General features: G+C 50.1%; 3 protein-coding genes across 4 annotated transcripts; 1 reads left to right on the forward strand and 2 right to left on the reverse strand.

The window, feature by feature from the left end:
- Positions 1–186: 186 nt before the first annotated feature.
- On the reverse strand, positions 187–4,373 carry TAX1BP3 (Tax1 binding protein 3). The gene is made up of 4 exons (XM_027690852.1): positions 4,267–4,373; positions 2,380–2,499; positions 2,003–2,080; positions 187–1,780 (listed from the first exon to the last, which is right to left on the reverse strand). The coding sequence occupies exons 1-4, from the start codon at positions 4,303–4,305 to the stop codon at positions 1,643–1,645; spliced, it is 375 nt and encodes a 124-aa protein (XP_027546653.1). The 5' UTR covers positions 4,306–4,373; the 3' UTR covers positions 187–1,642.
- A 97-nt stretch (positions 4,374–4,470) lies between these two features.
- On the forward strand, positions 4,471–5,322 carry EMC6 (ER membrane protein complex subunit 6). The gene is made up of 3 exons (XM_027690988.1): positions 4,471–4,488; positions 4,613–4,670; positions 4,794–5,322. Exon 3 carries the CDS (start codon positions 4,830–4,832, stop codon positions 5,160–5,162), a length of 333 nt encoding a protein of 110 aa, XP_027546789.1. The 5' UTR covers positions 4,471–4,488; positions 4,613–4,670; positions 4,794–4,829; the 3' UTR covers positions 5,163–5,322.
- A 2,623-nt stretch (positions 5,323–7,945) lies between these two features.
- On the reverse strand, positions 7,946–18,361 carry P2RX5 (purinergic receptor P2X 5). 2 transcript variants are annotated; one of them, XM_027691075.1, is made up of 12 exons: positions 18,126–18,361; positions 15,768–15,918; positions 14,022–14,141; positions 12,561–12,636; positions 12,133–12,229; positions 11,663–11,743; positions 10,753–10,891; positions 9,992–10,128; positions 9,638–9,731; positions 9,048–9,113; positions 8,746–8,828; positions 7,946–8,313 (listed from the first exon to the last, which is right to left on the reverse strand). In XM_027691075.1, exons 1-12 carry the CDS (start codon positions 18,260–18,262, stop codon positions 8,238–8,240), a joined length of 1,257 nt encoding a protein of 418 aa, XP_027546876.1. In that variant the 5' UTR covers positions 18,263–18,361; the 3' UTR covers positions 7,946–8,237. The 2 variants fall into 2 exon arrangements, with proteins under 2 accessions (XP_027546876.1, XP_027546877.1); XM_027691076.1 differs by having other exon boundaries at positions 14,070–14,141; positions 18,126–18,354.
- Between the last annotated feature and the right edge of the window lie 6,561 nt (positions 18,362–24,922).

Genomic DNA, 24,922 nt, shown 5'->3' on the forward strand with positions numbered 1-24,922 from the left:
TAAGGAAAAGCAGGTTCTCCCCTGCTAGAGCCCAGGTGAAGCTTGACAGCTCAGTAACACCACAAATACCCACCAGTAAAACCAGACCTTACTAACCTCAGTCCAGAATCTACTTCAAGGCAGAAAAAAGGTCTCAGCTGGAGGCATCCAAGTGATGTGGCACTCTTAAAAGTAAGGAGAAACAGCTCAGGAAATCCAACTTTGTTTTATTGTGTGTAAAATCAAGTGAAATAGCAGTACAAATAGCAGTGTATCCTTTATAGTAACAAAAATAACTTCAGCTTGAAAGACTTAAAATTTACCACGGAATTCTTAAGTTACAAAAATTCAAAAGCAGGATTGTAGTCATTCCATAGATATAAAATTGGTAAATAGGCATCTGCTGGTGTGCATAGAACAGTCTGAGATGCATCAATCACAACATGGCACAGCAGTAATGTACTGAATAAGTTAGTCTGCCTCCTCCTCACGTTCTATTTACAACAGCTTACCTGAAGACTGCTTAAGGAAAGTATAGATATGTATAAATCAACTGAAGAGGATTAAAAACTCCAGTTTTTGGGTAACTGTAAAGCTGGCTGGCTAACAAACCACAGGATGCCAGATCATGAACTTAGTGTTGCAGCAAGAATCCTCAATCCTGGTGGCATGTTGATTTAAACAACTTAGCATCCTACCAGAAGTTTAAATTTGGTCAAGAGGCACTTTTGCAAGTTACTGGCATATTCGTATCTTCCATCCAATAAATCAGTGATTTACACAAAGTCTTCTAGAAGACAAACCAAAATCCACCCCTCCCATTTCAAGTCTGACAGAAGTGGAATGAAGAACTGAAAACTCTACAGATACAAGCAGCTTTTTTTTTGGTAAGTTCAGCAACATTGTTTTCTTTCCTGCTCCATATTCCTTTAATTTAAACTCAGTTCATCTGATGCTCCAAATTACTGCGGAACAAGGAAAATTAAGGTTTTACTCTGCCAGGGAGGCTGAACTGTAGTGTCCATGAAGCTGTAGTGTACTTCACAAAGATTAATCTGTTACTTCTGTGCTACTCAGTTGTTTCTTGTCTGAAGAGGCTGCTTTGTACATGGAATCTCTGCAGGGAACTGTAATGCCCCAAACCCTTCAGCACACTCTGCAGCTCGCACACGGTGTGGGATTAGTACAGTGCTCCCCCCCACAGCAGTGTGCAACTCTTAGTTCTGGCATTTTAATTTGATAGCATGGAAGGGACAGGACAGCTCACTTCTAAAAGCTTAGGCACAGCAAACCCTCTGGTTTTTCATAGCAGAAGCCACATTTCCTCTTAAAATAGGAAGCTTTTGTGTTACAGGAGAATCCTGTCAAAATTAAGGCTTTTCCAGTTGCTCTTAGGTAACTACAGTTTGTCCTGTCCCAAAAGCCATGATGACAAAAGTCTTGCCATGTACCTGCAGGGCAGACTTTAGAGAAGCACTCTGCTGAGGGGACTATTGTTTTACTACTGCCAGTTACACCAGAGGAAGTTAAAATAAAGTAGTGTTTACCACAGGTAGGAACGTGCAACCCTTCCAGACAACCTGTTCCAGTCTAGCATTTGCTTCTTTCTTTGATACCAGTCTATACATCTCCCTCCCTAACCCTTCCCCAGCTCCATGATGGATTAGGACATCATGGATTGCTGCACAGCCTTCTGCAGGGATTGCCTGGTCACCAGCAGCCGTACCACCTCCTCGTTCCTTTTTGTCAGCCTCTTCCTAGCCTGGTCATGGGTCACCATTGTCATATCCCAGCCATTCACCTGGGGGAAAAAACCATAAAATGAGGCAGGTGCAGGGACTCACAGGTGTCCTGTTAGTGTTCTATCAGAACCATGCAGTGGATGGTTATGCCACAGCTCAGTTTATAAATAAACCCCACAAACTGTCCTGGGAAATACCCAGATGACTGTTTTTCCCCAGTAGAGGCTTGTCTGCAGTGTGCACATGGTGCTGTGTTAGTACTGTGTTATCTTGGTGTTTACCTGCATGATCTTGTCTCCAATCTGGAGTCCTGCAACTTCTGCTGGGCCTCCCTCTGTCACCCTCGTTACGTAGATACCCTGGGAAAAAATGAAGGGTTCATTCCCTAAAGATGGGAGCATTAAATACTCAAGGGCCATTCTACTGCAATGCAAAGATACTTTGTAGTGTACTATGGAATTCTAGTTTAAAAAAAAGGCTTGTGCAATGTCGGACAGTGGAAAAGGTGGAGAGGTCATTTAAACAACCTCACTTTGCAAGTGATAATAAAGCAACAGAGTAACTTCAGTAGTAGTGATGTGAGAGGACAAAGACAGATGCTGAGTTGGATCCCTCAGCCTTTTGGAGAAGGAGTTGCTACAGGAAAAGAGCATCTGACCTTGTCAGTCTTGTCTTCAGAGAAAGGATTCTGGGTAGGGTCCTGATCAATGCCACCCCCGATGCTGAATCCCAGAATCAAATTGTCACCTTGACGAAGCTTATGGATTTCAATTCTTTGCTGAAAAGAGAAGGAGAGAAAATAGCTGAGTATTGTGATGATGGGAAGGAATCTTGGGTGTTTCAGACACAAATATTTAAGATCCAGTTAGACTGTCTTTCACAGAGATCCCACACACCCACCAGAGGAGGCTGCCCAGAGCTTGGTACCCTTGTGTTCTGTAAGCAGACAGCTCTAAACCCCCTGGCAGCACAGAACTGTCCTCTGGCACTTGCTGTCAGCCACATAGCCCTGGTGTTGACAGCAGCTGGCTCTGAACTGCTCTGTCACAGAGGAGCAGGACAGGAAGCCATTCCATGCTCAGCCCAAGGGTTCTCATGCCATCACACAGCCAAGCACCTTAATTACTCAGAGCTTTATCCCCTGCCCGGGGATAGAAGGGAACAACACTAAAACCAGACCAGGTCTCTTTAAACATGACTCATGCCTTGATAACCAGCAGTCACTCATGACCAGACTCATCTCGTTACCCACGTGCCCTGTGTTCCTGCTAGTCCTATCAGCAGAAATGACAACCTATTATTAGGATGGTTCTTTTTCAGGATAACTTATCCACACTTTTGTAATCCAGCGGCAGGTTCCTCGCTGCCAGATGCACAGAGGCCTCTGACAAGCTTTATGCATTATGTCAGCATTGTACAAATGCCAGCAATTCCTGAGCCACAATGAAAAGCCACAGTCTTAACTGGCACAATAACCTCTCAAAAGGTGGTTCAGCCTATCTAGTCGAAGATGTTCCTGCTTATTCCAGGGGCTCGATGAGGTGACCTTTAAAGGTCCCTTCCAACCCAAACCATTCTGTGAGAATTCCTCACAGGCACTGGACTCAGACCCTCCCTGGGATCCAGAGTGACTGGGATCAGTGGATCCAGAGTGAGATCCACAGCAGGACATAGTCCGTGTCCTCAGGGCTGTCAGCTCTCAGACACTGGGGGCTGTGCAGCCCGTTCCAGCCGAGGTACCAGTCACACTCCCAGAGCACAACCACCTTTAATATTCCAACCACCGGAAGGCACAGAGTCCTTCACTTGCACTGTGTGCAATTACCTCACTTTAAAAGCTCTGCTTCCTAAACCCCACCCAGACAAGCAGGTGCTTTATCCTGCCCCTGCCCTGGCAGAGCGGGCACCGCACCGGCGACCAGTGGTCCCGATATCGGGAGAAGGCGCTTCAGGCGATCACGGCCACTCGTTCCCTCTTTTCTCAAGCAACACTCGAGCAGCCGGCGGGCCTGGGCAGGGGCCTGTTGTCCCTCGGGCCGGTGGACCTTCCCCCCGGTTCTCCCACCCGGGAGCGCAGAGGCGCTTGTGCCCCGAGTGCCCGGCGGGGCCGGCCGAGCTCTGACAGCCCCCGCGGCAACCGGGGCCGGCGGCGCTGCGGACCGCGCCCTTCGCCCGCTACCTCCACGCCCGCGGGGGCATCCACCCCCGCCAGGCACCTCCGCCCGCTGACAGCCCGCAGGGCGCTGCCGGGCGGCACCGGCACCGCCACCTCTGTCCCCGTGCCAGTCCCCCTCAGCAGCTCCCAGCGTGGTGCCCCCGTCCCGTCCCACATCCTTCGCCCGCTCCCTCCACGCACCCACGGACCGGGGCTGCCTCGGGACCTCCACCCCCTGACAGCCTGCAGGGTGGTCCTGGGCCACCCCCATCCTCACCAGCAGCCCCCGGCGCGGTACCCCTCCCGCCCCGTCCCACCTCAGCACGACAGCGGCGACCAGCTGTCCCGGTACAAACGCCATCTCCCCCCGTGCCCCCTGTCCCCGCTCACCACCACGGCGGTGACGGGCTGTCCCGGTACAAACGCCATCTCTCTCTCTCCCTCTCTCTCTTTCCTCTCCCGTCGCCGCCCGAACAAAAGCGCCTGGTCCGGCCCCGCCCCCCTCCCACCTCCAGCCAATCGGGAGCCGCCCCGCCCGCGCCGCGCCTCGCGCGCGGCCGCGTCCCGTCGGCCCCCGCGCCAAGATGGCGGGCGGGCGGTGCCGGCGGCGCGGTAGGTGCGGGTCGGGCCCGGCGGGGCCCGCGGGGCGGGAGGTCCGGCAGGTCTGGCCCGGACCGGCGGGGCGGGAGGTGGCGGTCGGGCCCGGTGACGGGCGCTGTGTGCTGTCCCTTGGCAGGGTGCGAGGCGTGACGGAGCGGCGGTCCCGCGGAGCTGCGCGCCGCCGTGGATGAGAGGTACCGTGGGGGCGGGAGGGCCGCTGAGGGGCCGGCGCGCTGAGGGCGGGCGGGCTCGCACAGCCTTGTCGGGCTGGCACAGCCTCGTCGGGCTCGTACAGCCTTGTCTGTGCTTCACCCCAGTGCCGCTGCGAGCCAGGAGGTCGCCGTGGTGGAGCCATGGCCGCCGTGGTGGCCAAGCGCGAGGGGCCGCAGTTCATCAGCGAGGCGGCCGTGCGGGGCAACGCGGCCATCCTGGACTATTGCCGCACCTCCGTGTCCGCCCTGTCGGGCGCCACCGCCGGCATCCTCGGCCTCACCGGCCTGCACGGCTTCATCTTCTACTTTCTGGCCTCCGTCCTGCTCTCCGTGCTGCTGGTGCTGAAGGCCGGGCGGCGGTGGAACAAGTACTTCAAGTCGCGGCGGCCGCTCTTCACGGGGGGGCTCGTGGGGGGGCTCTTCACCTACGTCCTGTTCTGGACTTTCCTGTACGGGATGGTCCACGTGTACTGAGCGGGGCATGAGGACTGTTGCCAAAAGTCACTACACAATAGGCCAGCTCACCTTCCAAGCTGTTTTCCATGGCTCATGTCATTAATGCTGTCGGTAAATTATGTCCGAGTACAAATTAATCAGTAGCACTGTTCTAATTAAAACTGAATGTGAAGCACCACTTGGATGCCTCCTGTGAGTGTTTGTTTGCTGGCTAAGGGATAATTTCTGTCCCTAAATGCAGACACAGATGTGGGTTTGGTTAATGTAATCCCTTGTATCCTTTCTTTGGGTAAGACACACCAGTTACAGTCCTCTCTGGATTTGCTGCCTGCCCCTACACACAAATCCTGCTGGAGCAGCGTGTAACAGCTCTGAAATAATCCACTGACCCGTGTAATTAGGTGTAAGTAAAGGTTTGGTACAGAAATGTATTTGAGTTGCTAGTGCAAATGTTCTCTCCCACAATTGCTGTCTGTACATGTAACCATAAATGACACTGGCCACCAGAAAAGTCTCTAAATGGTGCTCTCACAAGTCAAACACTTCACTCATTTTTAGTACTGCTGTGTCAAATGATCCAGAGACAACCAACACCCCTGTGAACCTGCTGGCATGTTCTGTAAGTGACCAGTGCAGTGTTGTGGTTCCAGAGAGGACAATTCAACCACCATACAGGTAATACCTTTCCCATAGCCCTGCCCCTGCTCAATTGACTTTAATACATCAGAGTGTCACCAAAAGAAGGTGATGTGTGAAACCTGATACACCCTGTACAGAACAGTCTTGGGGAGCACTGCCCTAAAGGGACACATTTCATTGCTGTACGTTAAATACAATGAGGAAAAAAAAATCAAACTCAAGAAACAAGCTCCTGAGAAGGAATCTGGTTATGTTTTATTAACAGCAAGGGTTGTGGGAATTTTATTAAACAGTATAAAGAAGGGAAACGTTCTGGGGAATTTTGGAGGCCTGAGGACTTAAATTCAGGAAATAGCTTTGGTCCTCTGACAAGAGGAGGTTGTTTTGTCAAGTTAAAACAGTGGTTTCAGCAGAGCACAGTCAGCTCTGCATGTTGTGATGAGCAACTTGGTCTCCATGGGTTGTACCTGGGCTTGATGCCACATGTGGGGTTCACCATGTATTTCACCATCTGAAAATTACTCAACTAGAATTAACCCCTGACAGTCAAAAGCCTGGGCTGTTGTACTGGTAACTCTGAAAGGCCTGACTAGTGCAGTTACACACATGGTGAGTGGTGTTTGCCTAGAAAGAGGCTTCTGGCATGAAGAGAGGAGGTTTTGGATGAGGTCAGAGGTACATAGCTTATCCTAAATTACCTCCACTGCTTAGTTCTATTTTCTAGCTACATTTTTGGCTCAATACACAGAAGCAGAGGGAGTGAACTACACTGGGTGGGGTTGCTATCAATGACTGGATTCAGAGTTTGACGCTGCTAACAAGTGAATTTTAATTTAGAATCAACCTGTACCTCAGAACAACTGCTTCAAAGAAGTTAAAGCAGAGGTGGGTGCAGCTGCTGGTGCCATTTGTGCAGACACTCAATGGCAGCAGCTCCCTGAAGGCCACCTTCCCTCTGTCCAGAAATGCGTAAGGACACTGCAGCAGGAGCCCTTAAATCTTGGTATTCAGAGTGCACAGAACCATTCAATCAATTATCACAAGGACTCCCAGTAAGTGGTGACTGTCAGCACTTCCAGAACTCTGCTCAGCCTTTACCAAGCCATGCTGTGCAAGCTCTAAATGAGGCACAAATATTGATTCACTGCTGTCTTCAGGAGCTGGTGAGTCAGTTCCTGTCAGCTCAAGAAAATGCAAACTTTAAACAATGATGTTCCATAAGCCCTTTTCTGAAATTAGTTACATCTCCACGAGAGCATAAACTGACAAAATGGGCTGCAGTGAGACTGATTTCTCTGCTGAGAAACAAAGAAGCACTTGTATTTCCTGGAAGTTACCAGAGCATTGAAGTAGCACAGATGTCTTTAAATTTCCCTGCTGTTGGTGTATTTGGGGTAGCCTGGCAAAGCTCCCCTTTTCCATCTGCAGTGCAGTTCAGGGTACTATGAGAAACACAGAAGCTTTAAGTGCCCCATCCAGACCTGCCCACCACGAGCAATTGGTAAGTGATGCAGGAAGGACGATACAGAGCAAATGAAACCAGGCACTGAACAAAGGAGGCAGAACCTAAACCCACCCCTGTGCAGGTGCTCCCAGGGCTGTGTTGCTTTTCAGTGCATTAACCCCCATTTCTCTCCCTATGAACCCCAAAACTGCCTGTCCCTGCCTTGCTGCAGAGCCCTGCTCTGCTGCTGTTCCCTGCCCTGGGCTCTGAAATGTTGGTTCTCTGAGCCAGCTGGGAGCAGGGATGGGGCAGCAGGTGAGGCAGCTGCAGAGCTGGGCAGGACCTGCTCCTGCTGTTCCTGAGATGAGCGGAGCACCTTGGGAAGGCTTTTCCTGGAGAAGCACCGTTTTCAGCCCTAATGGTTACACACCCCCATGGGAGTGACTGCCCCACCCTGCCACAGCCCCTGCAGGACAACAGCCCCTTCCCCAGCTCTGAGAGCTGTTCAAATTCCACATTTCCCTGCACCAGAGCAGTCCTGCTGCTTCACACCCGACCACGCACGTCACACAGGCAGGAGCTGGAAGCGGTGGCTGGAAGGCAGTGGAGCAGGAGACAGGTTGGATCTCAGCCTCAGCCCTTCTCAAAGTGCCACTGGTGGTTCCCATCAGGCTCTTCCACAGATGGAATCAAAGCACAGCCACAGGACAACGCTGGCTATTGGCGTAGGTACAGATATATCTATCAGTGGATATAAAAACATTCATTTGGTGCCTTCTTTGTCCTTTTATAAAATCCTTTTATAAATCCATAGTGACGACACGCTGTTGCAAGCTCAGGATACCAGGGAAATCTCAGGGAAGAAGGACAGTCTTTATAGGACGTTTTTTTCCTCTGGGAATCCTGGTAATAGACAGTATCCCTGATCTCCACCTCCCAGTGCTGGTGTGGTTTCACACCTGTGTGGTTTTCCTGGAGCACAAGTCCAGCTGGCAGAGGCACCGCTGTGCTTAGAGCCCACCCAGCTGGTCTGGGCTCTGATTCCCGTTCGGTGTCGGACTAGACAATGACTTCCTGGAATTGGACCTGAGGAAACAAGCACAGGTGACAGACAGGGGAAGCAGGCTCGTTTAATTTTAGGAAGCAACATGAGTAAGAGGTTCCCAGCCAGGCCAGTCATATCTTACCCCAGAGGACCCTCTGTACAGCTAATTCCCATATCTCCGTTCCATGAGGCTTTTGGAGCTGCCCCAATTTCACCCTCGGTCACTAGGGACCAACAGTACAAGGTCATTGACAGTCCAGCCCTGACAGAGCAGCTGCCTTTGCTCCCCAGCTCACTGCAGCAATGAATTACAGAAGGAGCCAGAAACTTGGCTAAACTCATTTGGAGGAATATATTTCCCTGGAATGGGTCTTTCTTTGCCATTGACAGTTACTCTGCTCCTGTACCTCCTCCTATTTCTATTACTCATAACAACAAGCCATGACATTTAACACAAAGCCAAGCCCACTTACTTCACTTCCTCGTACTTTTTGCCTCGATAAAAGTTACTCTTCTTAATCAGATACAGCAACACCAGGTCACAAAAGAAGGCGCCCTGCAAAGAGAAAGAACTTGTGTTTTATCTTTGGAATAGAAGAGGAAGTGTTCTGATCTCATTAGCAATGAGAATTAATTAAAGAATAACTCATACAAGCTGTGTTTTCATTAATTCTCCAAGCATTTTATGGGGTATATATATTATATTTCTCCCCCTTACAGCTACAGGAGGGGTCTGGGAACCAATATGATACTTTGAGACAAAACATTCACTTACCGCTCCCATGAGCGCCAGCCCCGAACTGATGTTGATAACGGTGGGAATGATGTTAAATTTCCCTGCCTGGAAGAAGAAAAGTCATGAAGGAACCGGTGAGAGAACAACCCCACAGAACAAACTGAAGGGTGTGGTACTGCACAGGGGAAGCTGCTGCTGCCTGTGGGTGTGTTTTGTTCCCATGGAGCAGACACAACCATGGCAGATCCGCAGTGAACAATCTTGGAGGCTAAAGGTCTGTGTGTGCCTCAGATCCAGCTGCCCCTGGCTGCAGTTCTGAGCTTGCATCATCCCTGGATTAGGCTTTTTTTTTTTTCTGCAGTGCATATACATAGAAATAAGTCTCTGGGGTGTATTTACTTCTGTTGGGCTTTACATGAGCCTGCTTTTAGGTAGAGGAGGTGCAGGCTCAGCTGCATTCCAGGTCATCTCTCTAATGCAGGGTTAGCTCCACGTGGACGGATGGGAAGAGCCCTTTCCTATATGACAAGCCAAAGAGGCTTCCCTTATCCCAGAGCTGCTTTCCCACTGAGAAATGTCCCCAAGTTTTTTCTCTCCGTGCTCTGGAATATTCTGGCCTGGGACCTCACCTTGCCATTCACCATCACATCGAAGCGGATTCCGTAGGCTTTAATGAGCGTCCGGTAGTCGACCCCCTCAGCATCCCGGTAATATTTGGCAAACCTGGAACACAGAAATGCTGGTTTTAACTCCATCTGCCCCTCTGAATTCACTTATCTCTTCGAACAGATCTGTTCCCCTGTCAAAACCAACTTTAGCCTGCCAGGAGCACAGTTCCCTCCCTCCTTCCCCTGCAGCGCACTGTGCTTGGCTGGGGCAGTGCCTGGCACAGGCTGGTGCCACTCCACTGCCAAACTCCAACTCCTGAAGTCAAACCAGCCCAGCCCAACTGCAGTACTGATCATGGCCTCCTCTTTACCCACCTGAAGTTGTACCCAGAAGAGATGGACGTTTCTGCAGACTTGTTATCCAGCCGGCTAAAAGAATAGTGAGGATTACATTCAGAAGGGGCTTTATCAAGATCACAGTTCCATTCAATCTGAATTCCTATCACACCACCCTTAACAAAAGAGAGAGACAGGGTGAGTTGTTTAAGCTTAGTTCAGTTAAAGTGTCTTCAAACTTGTCAGGCCTTTGGGTGAGTTTTCCCCATGGACAAGAACAGCTGCACCTCTGGTCCCAGACATGAGCACACGCATCCCTGGATGGGCTGAGTTCAGGTGTGTGATATTAATCCCATTACTTTACACACAACCCCAGCCTTCCCTGTGCTCATATCTGAGGAGCTCTCTCCCAGGACACTGATTTCACTAATTTAAGTGGCTGTAATGTACTTCAATTGAGAAGATTCTCTTTTATGCAGGAACGGAGTTCCTGAAATTCTAGGTTTAAACCAATGGTGCAGTAATATTGAAATTAAACAAAGAATCCCTGGTGGCAGAGGTTTGGGCAGAATAACAGATCACTGACCCGACCAGCTCTTCCAGAGGACCCACATCACCCTGCCTCCCATTCCCTGGGGACAGGATAAATGGGACCAGCTCGACTTTAAGCACTGGCATCTCTCCAGTGCAGCCTGGACAGGAGGCAGTTCCCTGGGCAGTGGACAGTGACTTCCCTCACGGCCACCCAGCACGCAGAACAGCCAGCTGGGAAGACATGGATGCCCGAGGGACACTCCTACCCCCAAGGCCATTTCCTGGAAGTCGCCCCCAGCCCAGCGGACGATGTTCCCCAGCACGAAGATGGGGCAGTAGGGATGCTCCGCGCTGTAGCGGCAGGTCTTCAGGTAGGACTCATTGTCAGTTGCCAGCACATTCATCCTGCATGTAGAGAACAGGGAAATCTGCCTTATCTCCCTCTTTCCTTGCCTCCACAGCCTGCACCAAGACTGCAGAGACAAGAGATTTTTCCAGCAGCCCAGAAATGGCCCCGTGCCACCAGCCCTGTCACCCTGTAAGCCGCCCCGCTGCTGGCCCAGGGAAAGCAGCCTGCCCCTCCCAAAATGACCTCCAGGACAGACAGGGACTTGGCCATCTGGATCTGGGCTCAAGAAAGGACTGGCACAGAGCAGGTTGCCAGACTGCTCCAGGGCCACCTGGTTTCTCAAGGCAAACCAACAAGGATGCTAGAAATGCCTATCTGAGCCCAGGAGAATAACCAGAACACACTCCTTTCTGCACTGCTTTAGTTTGCTCATGTTGCAGCAGCAAAAGCAAACAATTATTTTTAAATTTGCATTTTTCCCAGCCTTGTCCAGGCACCATCATTTTTATGGAAGAGGAGGAATATCTGCTGAGCAGAAGCAGCTCAGGACTATGCCAGGTCCTCCTGCCTCAGGAGCTGTGCTGCATCCCAAGCTGCAGGAGCCACCAGACCTCATCTGGGGAAGGACAGCCTTCCTTTTCCCAGTTGCTCTCTGAGAAGCTCCAAGCCCTCATTATCTCCTTGTTTCTGCACAGCCTGAAGCCAAAGCAGAGGGAACACCCACCTCCCCAGCCCAGCCCTCCAGCAGGAGAAGGACGGTGGAGCAAACAGAGGTTATTGGTTCCATGGTGGAGAGGACAGAGGGATCTCTGAGCACCTGCACTTACTTGGAAAACTTAAACTTGGGGAAACGAATTGAGTTCTTGATGTAAACAGTGAAGTTTTCTGCACTGCCAAGAAGTGGTTTCCTGGAAAAGAAGGGTTTGTTCTCTGTCTTAGATTTGTACCCTGCCCACATGCTAAATCTCAAATTGCCATTTTAGAAGCAGCCTCATCCAATAGGTTGGATGGCACCAGGCCAGCCATGCCACTTTTCCCACACTGCCAGCAAGGAGTTGGTGAGGAGGGTGCAGGTTTAGGGGACACCCTGAGAGCTGGGAACAGCCCTGGGACAGCCAGTGAGCCAAGCAGGGGGAGCAGAGGGCCAGTCCTGCCAGGGGGGGCCTTGCAGAGCTCCCTCCTGCCCTGAACAGCCAACATTCAGCAAGCACCCAAGCAGAGGGAACACAGAAACTGCCCTGAGTGACACACAAGCCAAGCAACTCAAGCTTGGAAACAGGATAGGATGGCCACGTACTTGGGCTTGGATCTTTTCTCCACTGGGCACCAGGCCAGTATCTCACAAGTCCCTCTGGTGCTGTCCCTGTCTTTCAAACAACGGCCAGTCTTAACCCCTGCGAGCAGACACACAGAAAAGGTCACACAGAGCAGTCACCTCCTCTCCTTGCCTACAGGGCACATGAAAATAGATGATTTTCTCTCTCCTCCCTGCTGTGAAAGGGCCTCTCAGCTGGAACAAACACTCTCTTGTTGCTTCTCTGAGCAGCCCGGGGTGCCCTGGCCCAGCCACCGCAGAGCTGTAAGCAAGGCAGCAACTCAATGAAAGATAGTAAAGAAAGGAAAGGCTTTGCTGCTCTCTGTAATCAGAGACCTCTGGGAGTGTAACCAGGCTGAGGCCTCTGAAGGACACCAAACACAGAACAGGAGGAAGGACCCTTCCCTTACCATTGCCAGCCACCACTGCTTCCCCTTCCAGGCAGTCCTCGTCCTTGTGACACAGGGCATCGGGAATGCTGGCACTCTGCAAAGTGCAAGAGAATCACAGGATCAGAATCACAGAACTCTGAGGACAGAAGTGAGACCTGCAACAGGACACAGGACTCAGAGGGGTTAGAAAGTGCTGCTGCTGTGAGGGGAATTCTCTATGTTGAAACAAAGATTTCACGAGCATTTCTGCACTTTAGCATCCCAAGCCCCTCCCCGACAGTCTTACTGTTACAAGGCATCAGCATCAATCTTTAGTTAAAGACAACCTAAATTTCTTCTACCTAACAATCCTTGAAATAGTTTCATATCTTATTTTTACAAAACATCAACATCAAATCTTTAGTTAAAGATAACTTGATTTAGTTTTGTCTACCTAAACAATCTTCTGTTGTTTTAGGTCTCTGGGGTGTACAGGTCACTGAACACAGCTGCACGTTTTGCTAATCTCTCTAATTCCTTCTTTCCATCATTAACCAATGTTTAAGTAAGAACTACAAAGTTACAAGGTTGAAGCTATTTATTAAAATTCAAGCTAACATTGTTTACTCCCTTTCAATATGAACACTAAAAAGATGCAGCTGAAGTGGTAACTGTGGGTCATGCAAAGAGCTCAGCATATCACACCACCAGGAACACCAGGATTCACACACGGTCCTGATTTTGGGTTCTGCTCAGTCTGGAGAGGGACAGACTGTGAAAAAACCCAGACATTACCTGGCACTCACCAAAACCAGGCTGGAGACCACGGTGCTCCACCCTAAGAGATAACCTCACCTCGGGGATCTAAGCCACAAGCTCTCCAGCCCAAAACTGCCCCTCTCCCGGCTGCACGGTGGGTTCCTGCAGCCACTAGGGGACAGCCGTGTCCTCGACAATCCAGCTGTGCTCCCGACCCTGGAAAATCCACCTCTGCCACAGGGACAGAGCGCTCCCTGCACTGCCAGCGCCCTCCTCCCCAGGCTCCAGCTCCTTCCCAGCCACGTCTCCACAGAGGACATTTCCGAGTGACATAAAGACCTCTCACACCTCTGGCCCACAGGGCACATTCTGGAAGGTGCTAAGAACCCTCCTGTGTCTGGAAGGTAATGAAAGCCTGAGTGTTCAGCCCTTCCCAGGATGGGGCTCTTAGAGAGTCTCCTCTACCCGTAACTACCCTGAGTCACCTCCAAGCTGTTTTCCCACGGCCTTCTCTGACCCTGAGCAATCACTGCCTGGTTTGGGCAGAAATCCAACACCTTCACCTCAAGTTGGGAAGGCTCTACACGATCAGTGCCTCTGGAAATTAAGACAGCTGAGCCTCCCAGGTTTGCAGTAACCAGTCTGGTTTCCCAACTGAGATATCACACTACAGAGAAAAACCGTTCGCCTTCTGTCCTTCCTCTGGTCGTTGCTCCCCAGGAGTCCTCTGTCAGTTCTTACCCCTGGTTTTGTAGGGGTCTGGGGGCCAAGGGGCTCAGTTCTTCCTACCTCAGGACAGGTGGCTTGTCTCTGGTTTGGGGTCACGATCAGATTCGTCATGACAAAGAAGACGCTTTCACCCTAAAATAAACAGAGCAAAGCAGGAAGGGTCAGAAAACCTGGTTTATTTTCAAAGTACTTGTTACAAGGAGGATGCAGCTCTCTGCAGAAGAGTACAACCTCCCTCTCCTCAGAGGGCTTTCAGGCTGAGATACAACAGCACCCTTTGTCTGGATATTTGTTTGGATGAGGTCCCTCCTGCTGTGGGTGCACACACAACCATGAGAGCCCGCCCAGGGTCCTGGGGGGAGGCAGGGCAGCCCTGAGCACCTCGCACAAAAACCCCACACCCGCCACAGAAACCCCCTTCCAACACACGGCCCTGCCTGTTGCAGATAAAAATCAGAGATCTCGGGTTTCTCTCTGTGAGAACAGAGCTTGGAGGAGACAGGGTTCCTCCCAGCCCTCACTGCCTCCTGCTCCACTACCCAGGTCTCTCCAGCACAAACCAGCCCACCCAGACCCACCAGGACCCTTCTGCCCCAAGTGACATTACAGAGATCACACAGCAGTCAGCAGAGCACTCAGTGCACTGGTAGGAGGCATTTAGGAACTCCTCAAAACCCAGGCAGGATGCAGCTCACGGCTGAGCTGAGACGTGCGGCAGTGAAACACCAATTCACACATGGGGCAGGAAAGCTTGTGAGGCTTTGTGGTCTCACAGCCCACAGGCATCACTGTGAGCCCATGGTCTAACATGGTCTAACACCCCTGAGGCTGCTGGAGGCAGGTGGACACCGGGGCACAATAGTTGTGCTCCTGAAGCCACAGCCCAGCCATGGCTGGGTGGCACAGCACAGCAGCCCAGGGGCAGAGCTGGCTCTCTTCACTCAGCCCACCACACTACAAGGCTTCCCAGCAAGCCAACATGCAGTAACAAGACCATTGAGGGACAGGAGAAACATCTGGCAAGTTAAAATTCTGGTCAGTGCCACCATTTCATCCCCGGGTGTGCACCCCAGCCACTTGTTCAACGTCCCCAAGGCTGGGACTGAGGCACCACAAGCACCTTCCCAACCCTCCTGCTGCACTGAAACTGGTGGAAGCAGAGAGCACAGTCACAGGTCTGGGGAGTGCAGCAGGAGGAAGGGAAGTTTTATTCTTATGTACAGGCAGTTAAATTGTTCAATTTATAGCTTTCTGCCCTGTCAGCACAGGACTCTGGTTTTCCCCTCACACCCTTCCATGCAGGGAAAGCACAACTGCCCCTGGCAAGCACAGCTGGGCAAATTCCAACTGGTGTTGGGCCACATCTGCTGCCACCTCTCCCCTGTGCATCTCACTGTGTCCAAGCCAAGGAAGCAGCAGGGCAGGTTTAACCAGACACGTTTCCAGCAACCCTCATCACTCTTAATTGCACCACATTTTCTTTCCATCTCCCCCTGCTCTGTGCACACCTGTTCTAATCCAGGAGCAGAGGTGAGCAGACACTGCTCAGCTGAGAAATCCACGGGATTTCTGCTTCCCAAACATCACAGACCTGAGAAACCGAGTTGCTTTAGTATTTGCGGGAAAGACCTAAGAGAAGGCCCAGCTTTGCCTTCTTGTGGCCCAACTCCTGTTTATCCACAGGGAAGACCTGGATACATCACTTCAATTGTGCTGGAAGCCGAGTGGCAGAGAAAACAGCAACGGGGTGATGCCAACCTGTGGAGGGATGACGTAGTCTGCGACATCCCACAGCCTCTCCCCCAGCTCCGAGGTGTTGGTGAAGGCCACCCCTTTCAGCTTGGTGATGACAGAGCTCTGGAGAGATGTGTCTGTGTCCTGATAGCCTTTCTTGACAACAAACACCCACCTGTGTGAACACAGCAGGCAGCAGCATTAGGGGGGTGTTCAGGAAACAAGTCAACCAGAGGAGATTCACACAAAGGTCAAATCCCATTCAAGAGTAAATCCAAGCATGCCAATGACACCAAACCCTCTGCAACTGCTGCCACAAATATAGAATAAACTCTTTGACACAAGCTGTGCTTATCCACAGCAGGGAAATACGTAACAACTGGTCATGAGGTAAAAAACCAAAGCCTCCCACCTCACTGTCCTGTGCTACACTCAGCAACCTCAGAAAAGGAAAGAGGGAGGACAGGGCTGTGCCTTCCTCGAGATCAGAAATGAAACAAGCTTTTGCAGGTTGCAGTGAAGAGTGTGGCTGTTTTCACAAGTGCACAACTCTCCCACTTTAGCCCCTGCCATGGGCTGCCAGTCAGCAACAATCCATGGCTGGGGAGATGCAACTCCTGCAGGTGAGCTGGATACTCCTAACCTGTAGGGAATATTCTCATCTGGATACAGGATCTTTTGTAAGCCGGTGTCATGGTAACAACCCAACTGCACACCTGGGAGAGCTGCTGCTGCCTTGCCAAGCAGTCCAAGGAAAGGCTTTGCTTACTTCTCCCCACTGGAAGCAGCAAGAATTCCATTTCCTTGGATGAAAACCTCTGGCTTAAATGAAATTCTTCCAGCTTCCCCACAACACTGCCGAAATCACCTGCCAGGACAACAAACCACTCAGACCCTTGAAGAAGCTGAGGGTGCTGGGGCAGGTTTTGAGAGAGGGACACAGGCTGGCTCTGCTGGCACAGCTCCCCTTGGCAGTGCACTGACCTGACTCAGGGAGGGAAAGGGCCATCCCAGGCTGAGCAGCACTGGCAACACTGCCCCTCACCTGCTACATGTGACAAACCTGGATAACAACACTCGCCACCCCTGTGAAGTTTCCTGCTTTCCCATTTTCCCAAGAATGTTCATTTCCTCTCCCAGGAGGGCTCAAAAGCAGACCTTTATTTTCTGCAGCGAATGGTGGAAGAAATGGCAGCTGCAGGAAGAAATGGCAGTGGCAGGAAACAATCCAGAGGGGTTTGATGATCCCCACCCCAAGCCAGTGTTTGAACAGGTACATGTCCCTGAGCCGTAACCCCAGCCAAGGAGTCACTGCAGGGACCATCAGTGCCAAGGGTTTGCAGAAGGCAATAGATGCCAAGGGAGGAAAATAGCCAGTCTCTGTGCACTCACAGCCACTGGTCATGCAGGATTCCTCTTGGACAGAGGATATGTCCTCGGCAGTGTTATCCACAGGATTGCTCCTTTAGCAGCCAGTCCGTGCCAGACTGCTGAGACTTCACCCGTGCTCTGCTCACTAGAGCAGGTTCTGGGACTGCACAGCCTTCTATAAATAAACCCAGCACGTAAAAATGACTCTGCTATATTTAATCAGTGAAAACACGAGGTGCAAGAAAGGTGAAGGGACTCAGAAGCACAAAGAGGGTACAGACTTGGGTATCACATTCTGAAAAGCCTCAGAAAGTCAGGAAGCGATGGCACAGGCATCACATAGGTTGGATAATTCCGGGTCTGAGCCTGCAAGGACTATCACTGTGCCCATTACATGTCAGTGTGACCAGCCTCTTAGAGAACTGGGCCTTTCCTGAGTGCTGCTCCAGCTATTTCCATGCCAGCTCGCCCTGCTCTGAAATGAATGCAAGGCAGCCGACATTCCCGCTGCCTCAGCCCCCACAGTCCCGGCTGCTGCAGCCCACTCCAGCAAAGAAATCTCCCACTTTCTGCTGGGTTCCCTCCTGTTTAGGCTTGAGCATGTCATGCTGCCCTGCAGATAACCCAGGTGTGTCCCAAGGCTCAGCACCATGGCCATAAATGCTACTGTTCCTAATGAGTCAGGTGTTAAGGTTTGGCACCATTCCCACCGAATACAGAAATAAAGGTATAAATAATGCAGTACAAAGCCACAATGGCACTGGGGCTATTTTTAACCAGACCTTAATCTGAAAGGTAGAGCCGAATCTAGTGATCCCTAGCAGGTGAAAAATCAGATATAACCTACTAGACATTACAAAATCCAGCTGTACCAACATGCCTAGCTGTCTGCACTAAAACCAGGAGGCACAGCAGGCTGTCTCTGTGTGCAGAGTATCCCACACTGATCTTTACACAGCACAGCAAGCAAAGGCAACCCCAGCAGCACGTGAAACACAGGGTGATCCTTACCCCACCAGGTAAGCCAGCACGGAGAGCTGCACCACTCTGTAGAGGATCCCCACCTTCTTGTTCTTGGCAATGACGTATTTCTCCGTTTTATAGTCAAAAAGCGACAGGAACAAAGCCTTCCAAGCCACCTGCCCCATGGTCCCGGCTCGCCGCCCTCCGGAGGCTGGAGCAGCGCTCGCAGCTCTCGCTCCCCACACGTGCCCTGCCTGGAAACCCGACACACCAACCCCTCGCTCTGATCTCCTCCCTCCTGTCAGCTGCTCCCCGGCAGCTCTCGGCTCACAAACCAGCAGCTGCGCTAAGATCAGATCCTTCCTGAGCTGCTTTCCAGCTGATTCATCCCCTGGGGAAACCCCCCTGCGCCCATCAGTTTTGTCCCCAGGCTCCTGTCCATCACAAAATGTTTAGAATGAAACACGTTATAGCATGAGACCATGTTGCAGCATCCAAGGTGATGCAGTTACAGTCTCTCAGTGCTAAGGATTAAAGCCTTTCTTCAGCCTTTACAGGATGACAAAGCATGGGGTTAAATTTTTAATTTCTTAAACATTCACATGTGTACTGGGGTCCTTGAGAGTAATCCAAAATATCTGCCTGGTTACTACGAAAACCCACCAAATCCCCAAATTAAGGAACTAATAAATGAACTCTGCATGTGGTTAAGGAACAATCATCATGGACAATAATTTCTTAAAACTGGACCTGAGGAAACAAGCACAGGTGGCAGACGGGGCAAGCAGGCTGGTTTTGTTTCAGGAAACAATGTGGGCAAGAGGTTCCCAGCCAGGCCAGTCACACCTTACCCCAAAGGCTGTCACCCTCTGACAGCTAAAGACCCAACTCTCAGTTTTATGAGGCTCTGGAGCTTTTGGAGCTGCCCCAATTCCATCCTCAGTCACTGCGGACCAACAGCACAAGGCCACTGATGGTCCAACCATGACACAGCAGCTGCCTTTGCTCCCCAGCTCACTGCAGCAATGAATTACAGAAGGAGCCAGAAACTTGGCTAAACTCATTTGGAGGAATATAATTTCCTGTAATTTACCTTTGTTTGCCATTAACAGTTACTGTGCTCCTGTATCTCCTTTTATTTCTATTAGTAACAATAAAGTCATTACTAGTACTGCCAATTGTAGTGCTCCCCTGCCAAATTCTCTTCCCTGGGAGAATCATTCTCAAGATCTCAGGTTTTATGAAAATGTTGTCCTTCATCTTCCTTAAATTCCATATCAAATCTAACCAGCTAGATCTGATTTTTAATGAACGTGTGTGTGACAAGGTTGCTCCAAATCACGAGAGAATCACAAACAGCATAATAAGGAACAAAACACTCATTTTGTGCCTCAGGCCAGAGCCATCCCTAGAGTTTCTCTGCAAAGTGAAAGAAGCCTTTCTCCAGCACCTGCAAAATTAGAGCACAAACCTGCCTGTGGCCTCCTTTTAACCCGGTGGCTGCTGCACTCCCCAGCCCCAGCCCCACTCTGCACTGGCTCTGTCACAAGGGGCTCCTGGGGTGAAGGGCTGCTCAGGGAATGAGTCCCCCACTCCTGTGCACCTCCCATCCACTCCACCACGTGTGCCCAAGGGGTGGGAGAGGCCACCCCTGGCTCAGGGACAGCCCCAACCCCGCTCCCAAACACTGCAGCCACCCTTCAGCCTCAGCACAAGCTGAGGGCTGGTCCTGCTCATCTCTCCCACTACCATGACCCCTCCTTTCCCTACCTGCATTCCCCCCAGGGGCAGCCCCTCTTTGCTCACAAAGCATTTTGGCTGCTCCTGAAGCCCCTCCTGGAGCCCTCTTTCCCTCTCAAGCATCTGTTCTCCATGCTTTACCTCTTCCTTGATCCGTATTTGGCCATTGCACCCACTGCTCCTTACCAGATTCCTACAGACCAGACCATCACTAGATCCAGTCTTAAAGGTCCTCTGTGTGAAAGCCTGAAGCACAAATAAAATCCTAAAACATGCAGTAACCAAATAATACAAAACCCTCATTGAAAACACGCTCCTGCAGAAAGGAAGGAGACCACAGTGGTCCATGAATCCAGAAACGAGTAAGGATGAAAAGTAAGCTCAGCCTGTCTTCCCTCTCCACTGCCCAAACCCCAGAGCCAAGTTAGAGCTCAGGGAGACTGACCCAGCTCCAGGAACCAGAGCTGGATGGAGACAGGAGCATCCTAAAGAAGCCACCACCTGATCTCCTGCTCAATCTGCCCCTAGATGAGACCTTTTGCAAGGATGTGACAGCCAAGCATCGTTTCTGACCGTGGGTCTGGTCCCACAGGAACACCCCCTGCATGCCCTGGCCCTGCTGGATCTGCTCCAGGGACAGGACTAAAGAGTGAGGGTATCCCATGGCTCAGGGCTGCCTCCACCATCTCTCCTGCTACGCTAAGGACACACAAGTTCATGGACAAATTAAGCACCAGAGGAGACAATTCAGCCCTTGGTGGTGTCTCAAGACCCCCCTTTTTCATCTCCATCTTCCTCATCTGTCTGGGGACTGCACAGACTGAGATCAGACCACAAAACCTGCCAGCAGTCAAACAGTGTTTTACCTCCCAGCCTGGTTTTACTTGGTGGCACAGACACAGGTCTGCTCTGAGTCTTTGTAATAATTTCCAGGTCAATTAATCTGAGAAAAGATTTACACAGGTTAGAAAAAAATGTTCCTTAGAGTGAGAAGTGTTCTGTTCTGTTCAAGATGTCAACCAGGTTTGATCACTACAATAAAAAAAGAGTATGGAAACCTGATACTTTTCTTGGTTCTTTTTAAACATCAAGTAGGAGCACAGTTGCAATAGCTGTTTTGGAACAAAAAGTTTCAACTTCTATCAAATGTGCCTCAGAATATTCTGCATACTGCTCAGTACAAGCTAAATTTTTGCTGACAAAGCTGTTGCTGCTGCTGAGCTGCAAAAACAACTTAGCTGGTACTTTTTTGGACGCTCTCACAAATATCGTTTTCATCACTTTCTTGCCTGGAAATCAAGTCTGCTGGTGTGTTTCTTGAAGTGTCTTTGGGTGTTCAAACATAAGCAGTTTCATTCGCAGCAGGGGAAGTAAATAACCTAACAAAGTCTAAGCATCACCAGTGAAAGATAAAAAAAATTGTAGTTTCTCTTAGTCCTTCTCAAGGGACTGAGGCTGGATCTTCCCTGCAAGATCTCTTCCTTTATGAGTCCCACACTCTGAATTTCCCATGAAAAAAAAAATGGTTCTGCTCCATTCCTGTAAGTGGTGTTTTCTCAGCCCCAAAATTCTCACAGGGGGAATCACAAACAGGACTGAAACTGCCCCTTTTTTAATTTTTTATTCCTGACATGTTACACCTGTACTTAATTCCTCACACTGTTCACAGTGATTGTCTCATGTATCCTGTCAGTACATGTGACTAATGACATCCCTGCCTGCCCAGACTGCTCCTCACCTACTTTCCCACCACCTGTCAGCAGCTCCTTGGTGTTAAGCTGCCCTGGAGCTGATCTCAGCTCGCTCAGGAGGCTGCAAATGCCACATTAAGGGACTGTGGAAATTAAACTTTAAACCCCTGCCCTGATCCAGGGGCATTTGAAACACAGTAAGGTCACCTCTGTCTCTATGATAGTGTAGCATAGAAAGATTTCAAGATCAGCCCAGTAATATCTTTAAATTACACCCAAATAAGACCAGATGCTTTCCAGGCAGTGGCAGAGAGCCCTGCCTCCTGGAGGTGCCTGTTTTAGGCACTTGTCTTGTTCACTTCCAGTGCCAAATGGTCACCCCCCAGGCATCAATTCTCTCCATGATTCCCACTCCACCCTTCAATGACTGTCAAGTGCAACAGAAACCATCAGCTCCCAAAGGCACGGGGCTGACTCATAAACGCTGAGACATTTCTCCAGCACTGAAATGCTCCTGCAGCAAATGTTTGAGTGATGCAGGTCCATCATCCCTCAGAAACAGGCGCCAGACCAGCTACTGAAATAGCAGAGAGACGAGGAGGAGAGGATGTAAATAGGAGACAAGCTATTTTGGCAAGGAAATGAACAGTGGGAAGGGCAGCTCTCTCCATTAGTGGTTTCTTCTCATACTGTCATACTTGTAAGTCAACATCGACAAAAAAACAAGGTGAAGGGTTGAACAGGTTGAAAGAGGAAGCTGCTTTCAAACCACAGCTCATACACACAGAAACACATGGAAATCAGTACCATCAAGCATGAGCTGCTTTCTGAAGGTGATGGGTTTGGATGTAAAAAAAAAGAAATGTGTGTGCAGCCCACAGTGAAAAATGCTCTGTTCAGCTTCTCTTGCAACCCTCACTGTGACTTTGCAGGGTAAATCAGCCTCTGTGTTTGTCCTCCTAACTAGCACAGCTGCACACCCAGCCACAGTGGAAAGGGAATTTGTGGAAAGAATCTGTCATTATCCACAGGAGCATCCTGAACTGTCTGTAGGAGTGAGAACTGGAAGAGTTCTGAAGTTCCAGAACATATTCAGTCCTTGATTCAGCTCTCCACTTCCAGGAGAGCCATTTACAGCCTTTGAATGCATTCCAGGTTATTCCCCAAGTCTTGAATCTCCTCTGCAGCGTGTAGGAGTGTTGTTATTATTAGCTGGAACATTTACCCACTCCTCTCCCCCAACCCAAGAAAGTGCTGGAGGAAGAGGAACAGAGAGGAAGGAAAAATATTGCACATCTAATGAAGCCAAGCCATCATGCCCTGTTCTGTGACAGTGCTGGCACTGAATTAGGCAACAGGAATTAAAGAAAAGTGCACATAAAACACTGCTCAGAGACTGAGTGCAGTGATAGCAGAGCTGTGCAGTGCTGTGTTGCAATGAATTCACCTTCTGAAGTCAGCCAATAAAAGCATCATTGGGAAATTAGGGAATGTTGAATCCAAGCCTGAAAGTTGAATGTGTTAATAAAATGTGTATTCACATGAACCACTGATTTAAAGGTGAGGCCCTGCTCTTGAATACACCAGACAGATCAGTATTTACTTTGTCAACACATGTCATTCCTGACCTGGAAAGACAAGAAACTGGTCCTGGCTTGATACCCCTATCAGAGCTTACCTTGATGCAAATGCTGAGGAGAAAACTTCATCCCCTTCCTTCACCTTCCTCAAGGAAACAGGTAGAAAGTGTAGACTGAGGCCTCTGTCCTTTCCTCCCTGGAATTACCAAGTGGTAACTCCTTCCAGCCAGAGGGAAACACAGGTGCTGCTCAGACCTGACTCCCAGAGGAAAAGGTTTCCTGAGCAGCCCCCTCAGCTTGGCACCTGAGCTCACCTTAGACCTGCTGATGGCAGAGGCTGAAGTGTCCCAGCTGTGCTGCACAGACCTACTGGAGCCAGTTTAGCCAAGCTGGGAGGGAGAGGGTCAAAGGAATCTGCTTGTGGCAGGGCAGTATCATTCCAGCTCACTCACCCTGTTATAATAAAGGACAGGAAATGTCTCTTTTGAGCTGCAATTCAATTACCTCCAAATAAAGCTGCCCCAACAGGCTCCCGAGCCCAGCAAAGCTCTCCTATCTGATGTTCTCATGTCAGCACCCTGCACTTAATAATGAAGAACTACTGATGCCCTTTTCCTGCTAAGCTTTCCTGAGCAGCAGAGCTCCCTTTCTCCTGCTGCCACCAGGCCATGGCATTCCCTCAGTTCCAACATGAACCCAGCAGCTTCTGAGCACACTGATGGAATTATAACCCAAGGTTTGGGCGTCTTCCTGGCATATGGGAAAGACATAAGCAGCTGGTGTCATCCCTGATTAAAGCAGCATCACAAAACACATCCTGCCCTCCCATGGGAAGCACAAAACAGTGAAGAAACATGAGGCTGAATACGTGATGGGGCCCACGGTGGTGAAACCAAGAAGCTGTGGCTCTGCAAACCCTCTGCCACCTTTGCATAAAGGTCATGAACCATCCTGACAGCTCAGAGGCCTCTGGAACATCTGCAGCAGCTTCTCTGCCCATGACACCGGGACCCCAAACAGCTGCCAACACCTTAAACCTGGCTGGGGTCGGATGTTCAACGACTCTGGAAGGGGCATTTGCAAATTTTCTGTCATTCAGGGAGGTGCCATAACTGTGCCACTGCCAGAGAGCACAAAAGTCAGGGCCAGGCAGAGAGGCCACAAATGTTGACAAGGCTTTTGCACAGGGGATGTGATTCAAAATGCAGATTGCAAATAAATTTAGAAGCCGACACAGCAAGGCTCCCATGGAAACAGCACAAAAACCCAGCTGTGGTTTGGATGACTTGAGTCTTGGCAGTCTTGGCTAATCCCTTAAGTGCCATCCAATTACTGCAAATGTGTTTGGCAGCTGCTGCAGTGATTGCAAAGAATTAAATGGTCCGATGGCACTCACCGGAAATTACAAGTCACAGAACTCTGTAATGCATTTAAGAAAAAACATCTAAAAAGGAAAACAGCATTACCCACTGCAAGAGCTGACCTCCTTGAGAGCCTTCAGGGACAACAAAAGGGATCCAAGTAATCAGGGAAACTTAATTCAGAGAAGAAATTATGGGGAAAAAAAAGGAGAGAAAGATTGCTTGTTAGTTTTGCATCAGACAATATTGGTCAAACCAAAGGAGACGGGAACTTTTTTGTCTTCTGAAGGTCTGAATGAGTAATCTTTGTTTAATCTACTGCTGTCTATAAACACATTAGATCTGTGGGATTTATGGTCAAGTAAAGACAACAGAAATAAAACAACCACACAAATAGGGATAGGAACACTACCAAGTGTCCATTCTTGGGAAAGAGAGGGAATATTGATGTTGAAATCCCTGAGAGGACAGGA

Source organism: Neopelma chrysocephalum, unplaced genomic scaffold (genome assembly GCF_003984885.1).
Source record: "Neopelma chrysocephalum unplaced genomic scaffold, ASM398488v2 Primary Assembly neopelma1_82, whole genome shotgun sequence".
Lineage (NCBI taxonomy): Eukaryota > Metazoa > Chordata > Aves > Passeriformes > Pipridae > Neopelma > Neopelma chrysocephalum.

Bases quoted from the DNA above. Each gene is read 5' to 3' on its own strand.
- P2RX5 (XM_027691075.1), bottom strand. From the start codon at position 18,262: ATGGGGCAGGTGGCTTGGAAGGCTTTGTTCCTGTCGCTTTTTGACTAT. The intron at 9,114-9,637 runs GTGAGGTCCCAG...TTCTTCTTCCAG, and splicing joins ATGTGATGGTGAATGGCAAG to GCAGGGAAATTTAACATCAT. The intron at 8,314-8,745 runs GTAAGTGGGCTT...TTGTTTCCTCAG, and splicing joins AAAAAGTACGAGGAAGTGAA to GTCCAATTCCAGGAAGTCAT.
- TAX1BP3 (XM_027690852.1), bottom strand. From the start codon at position 4,305: ATGGCGTTTGTACCGGGACAGCCCGTCACCGCCGTGGTG. The intron at 2,500-4,266 runs GTGAGCGGGGAC...TTCTCTTTTCAG, and splicing joins AGCCCGTCACCGCCGTGGTG to CAAAGAATTGAAATCCATAA. The intron at 2,081-2,379 runs GTCAGATGCTCT...ATTTTTTCCCAG, and splicing joins CTGAAGACAAGACTGACAAG to GGTATCTACGTAACGAGGGT.
- EMC6 (XM_027690988.1), top strand. From the start codon at position 4,830: ATGGCCGCCGTGGTGGCCAAGCGCGAGGGGCCGCAGTTCATCAGCGAG.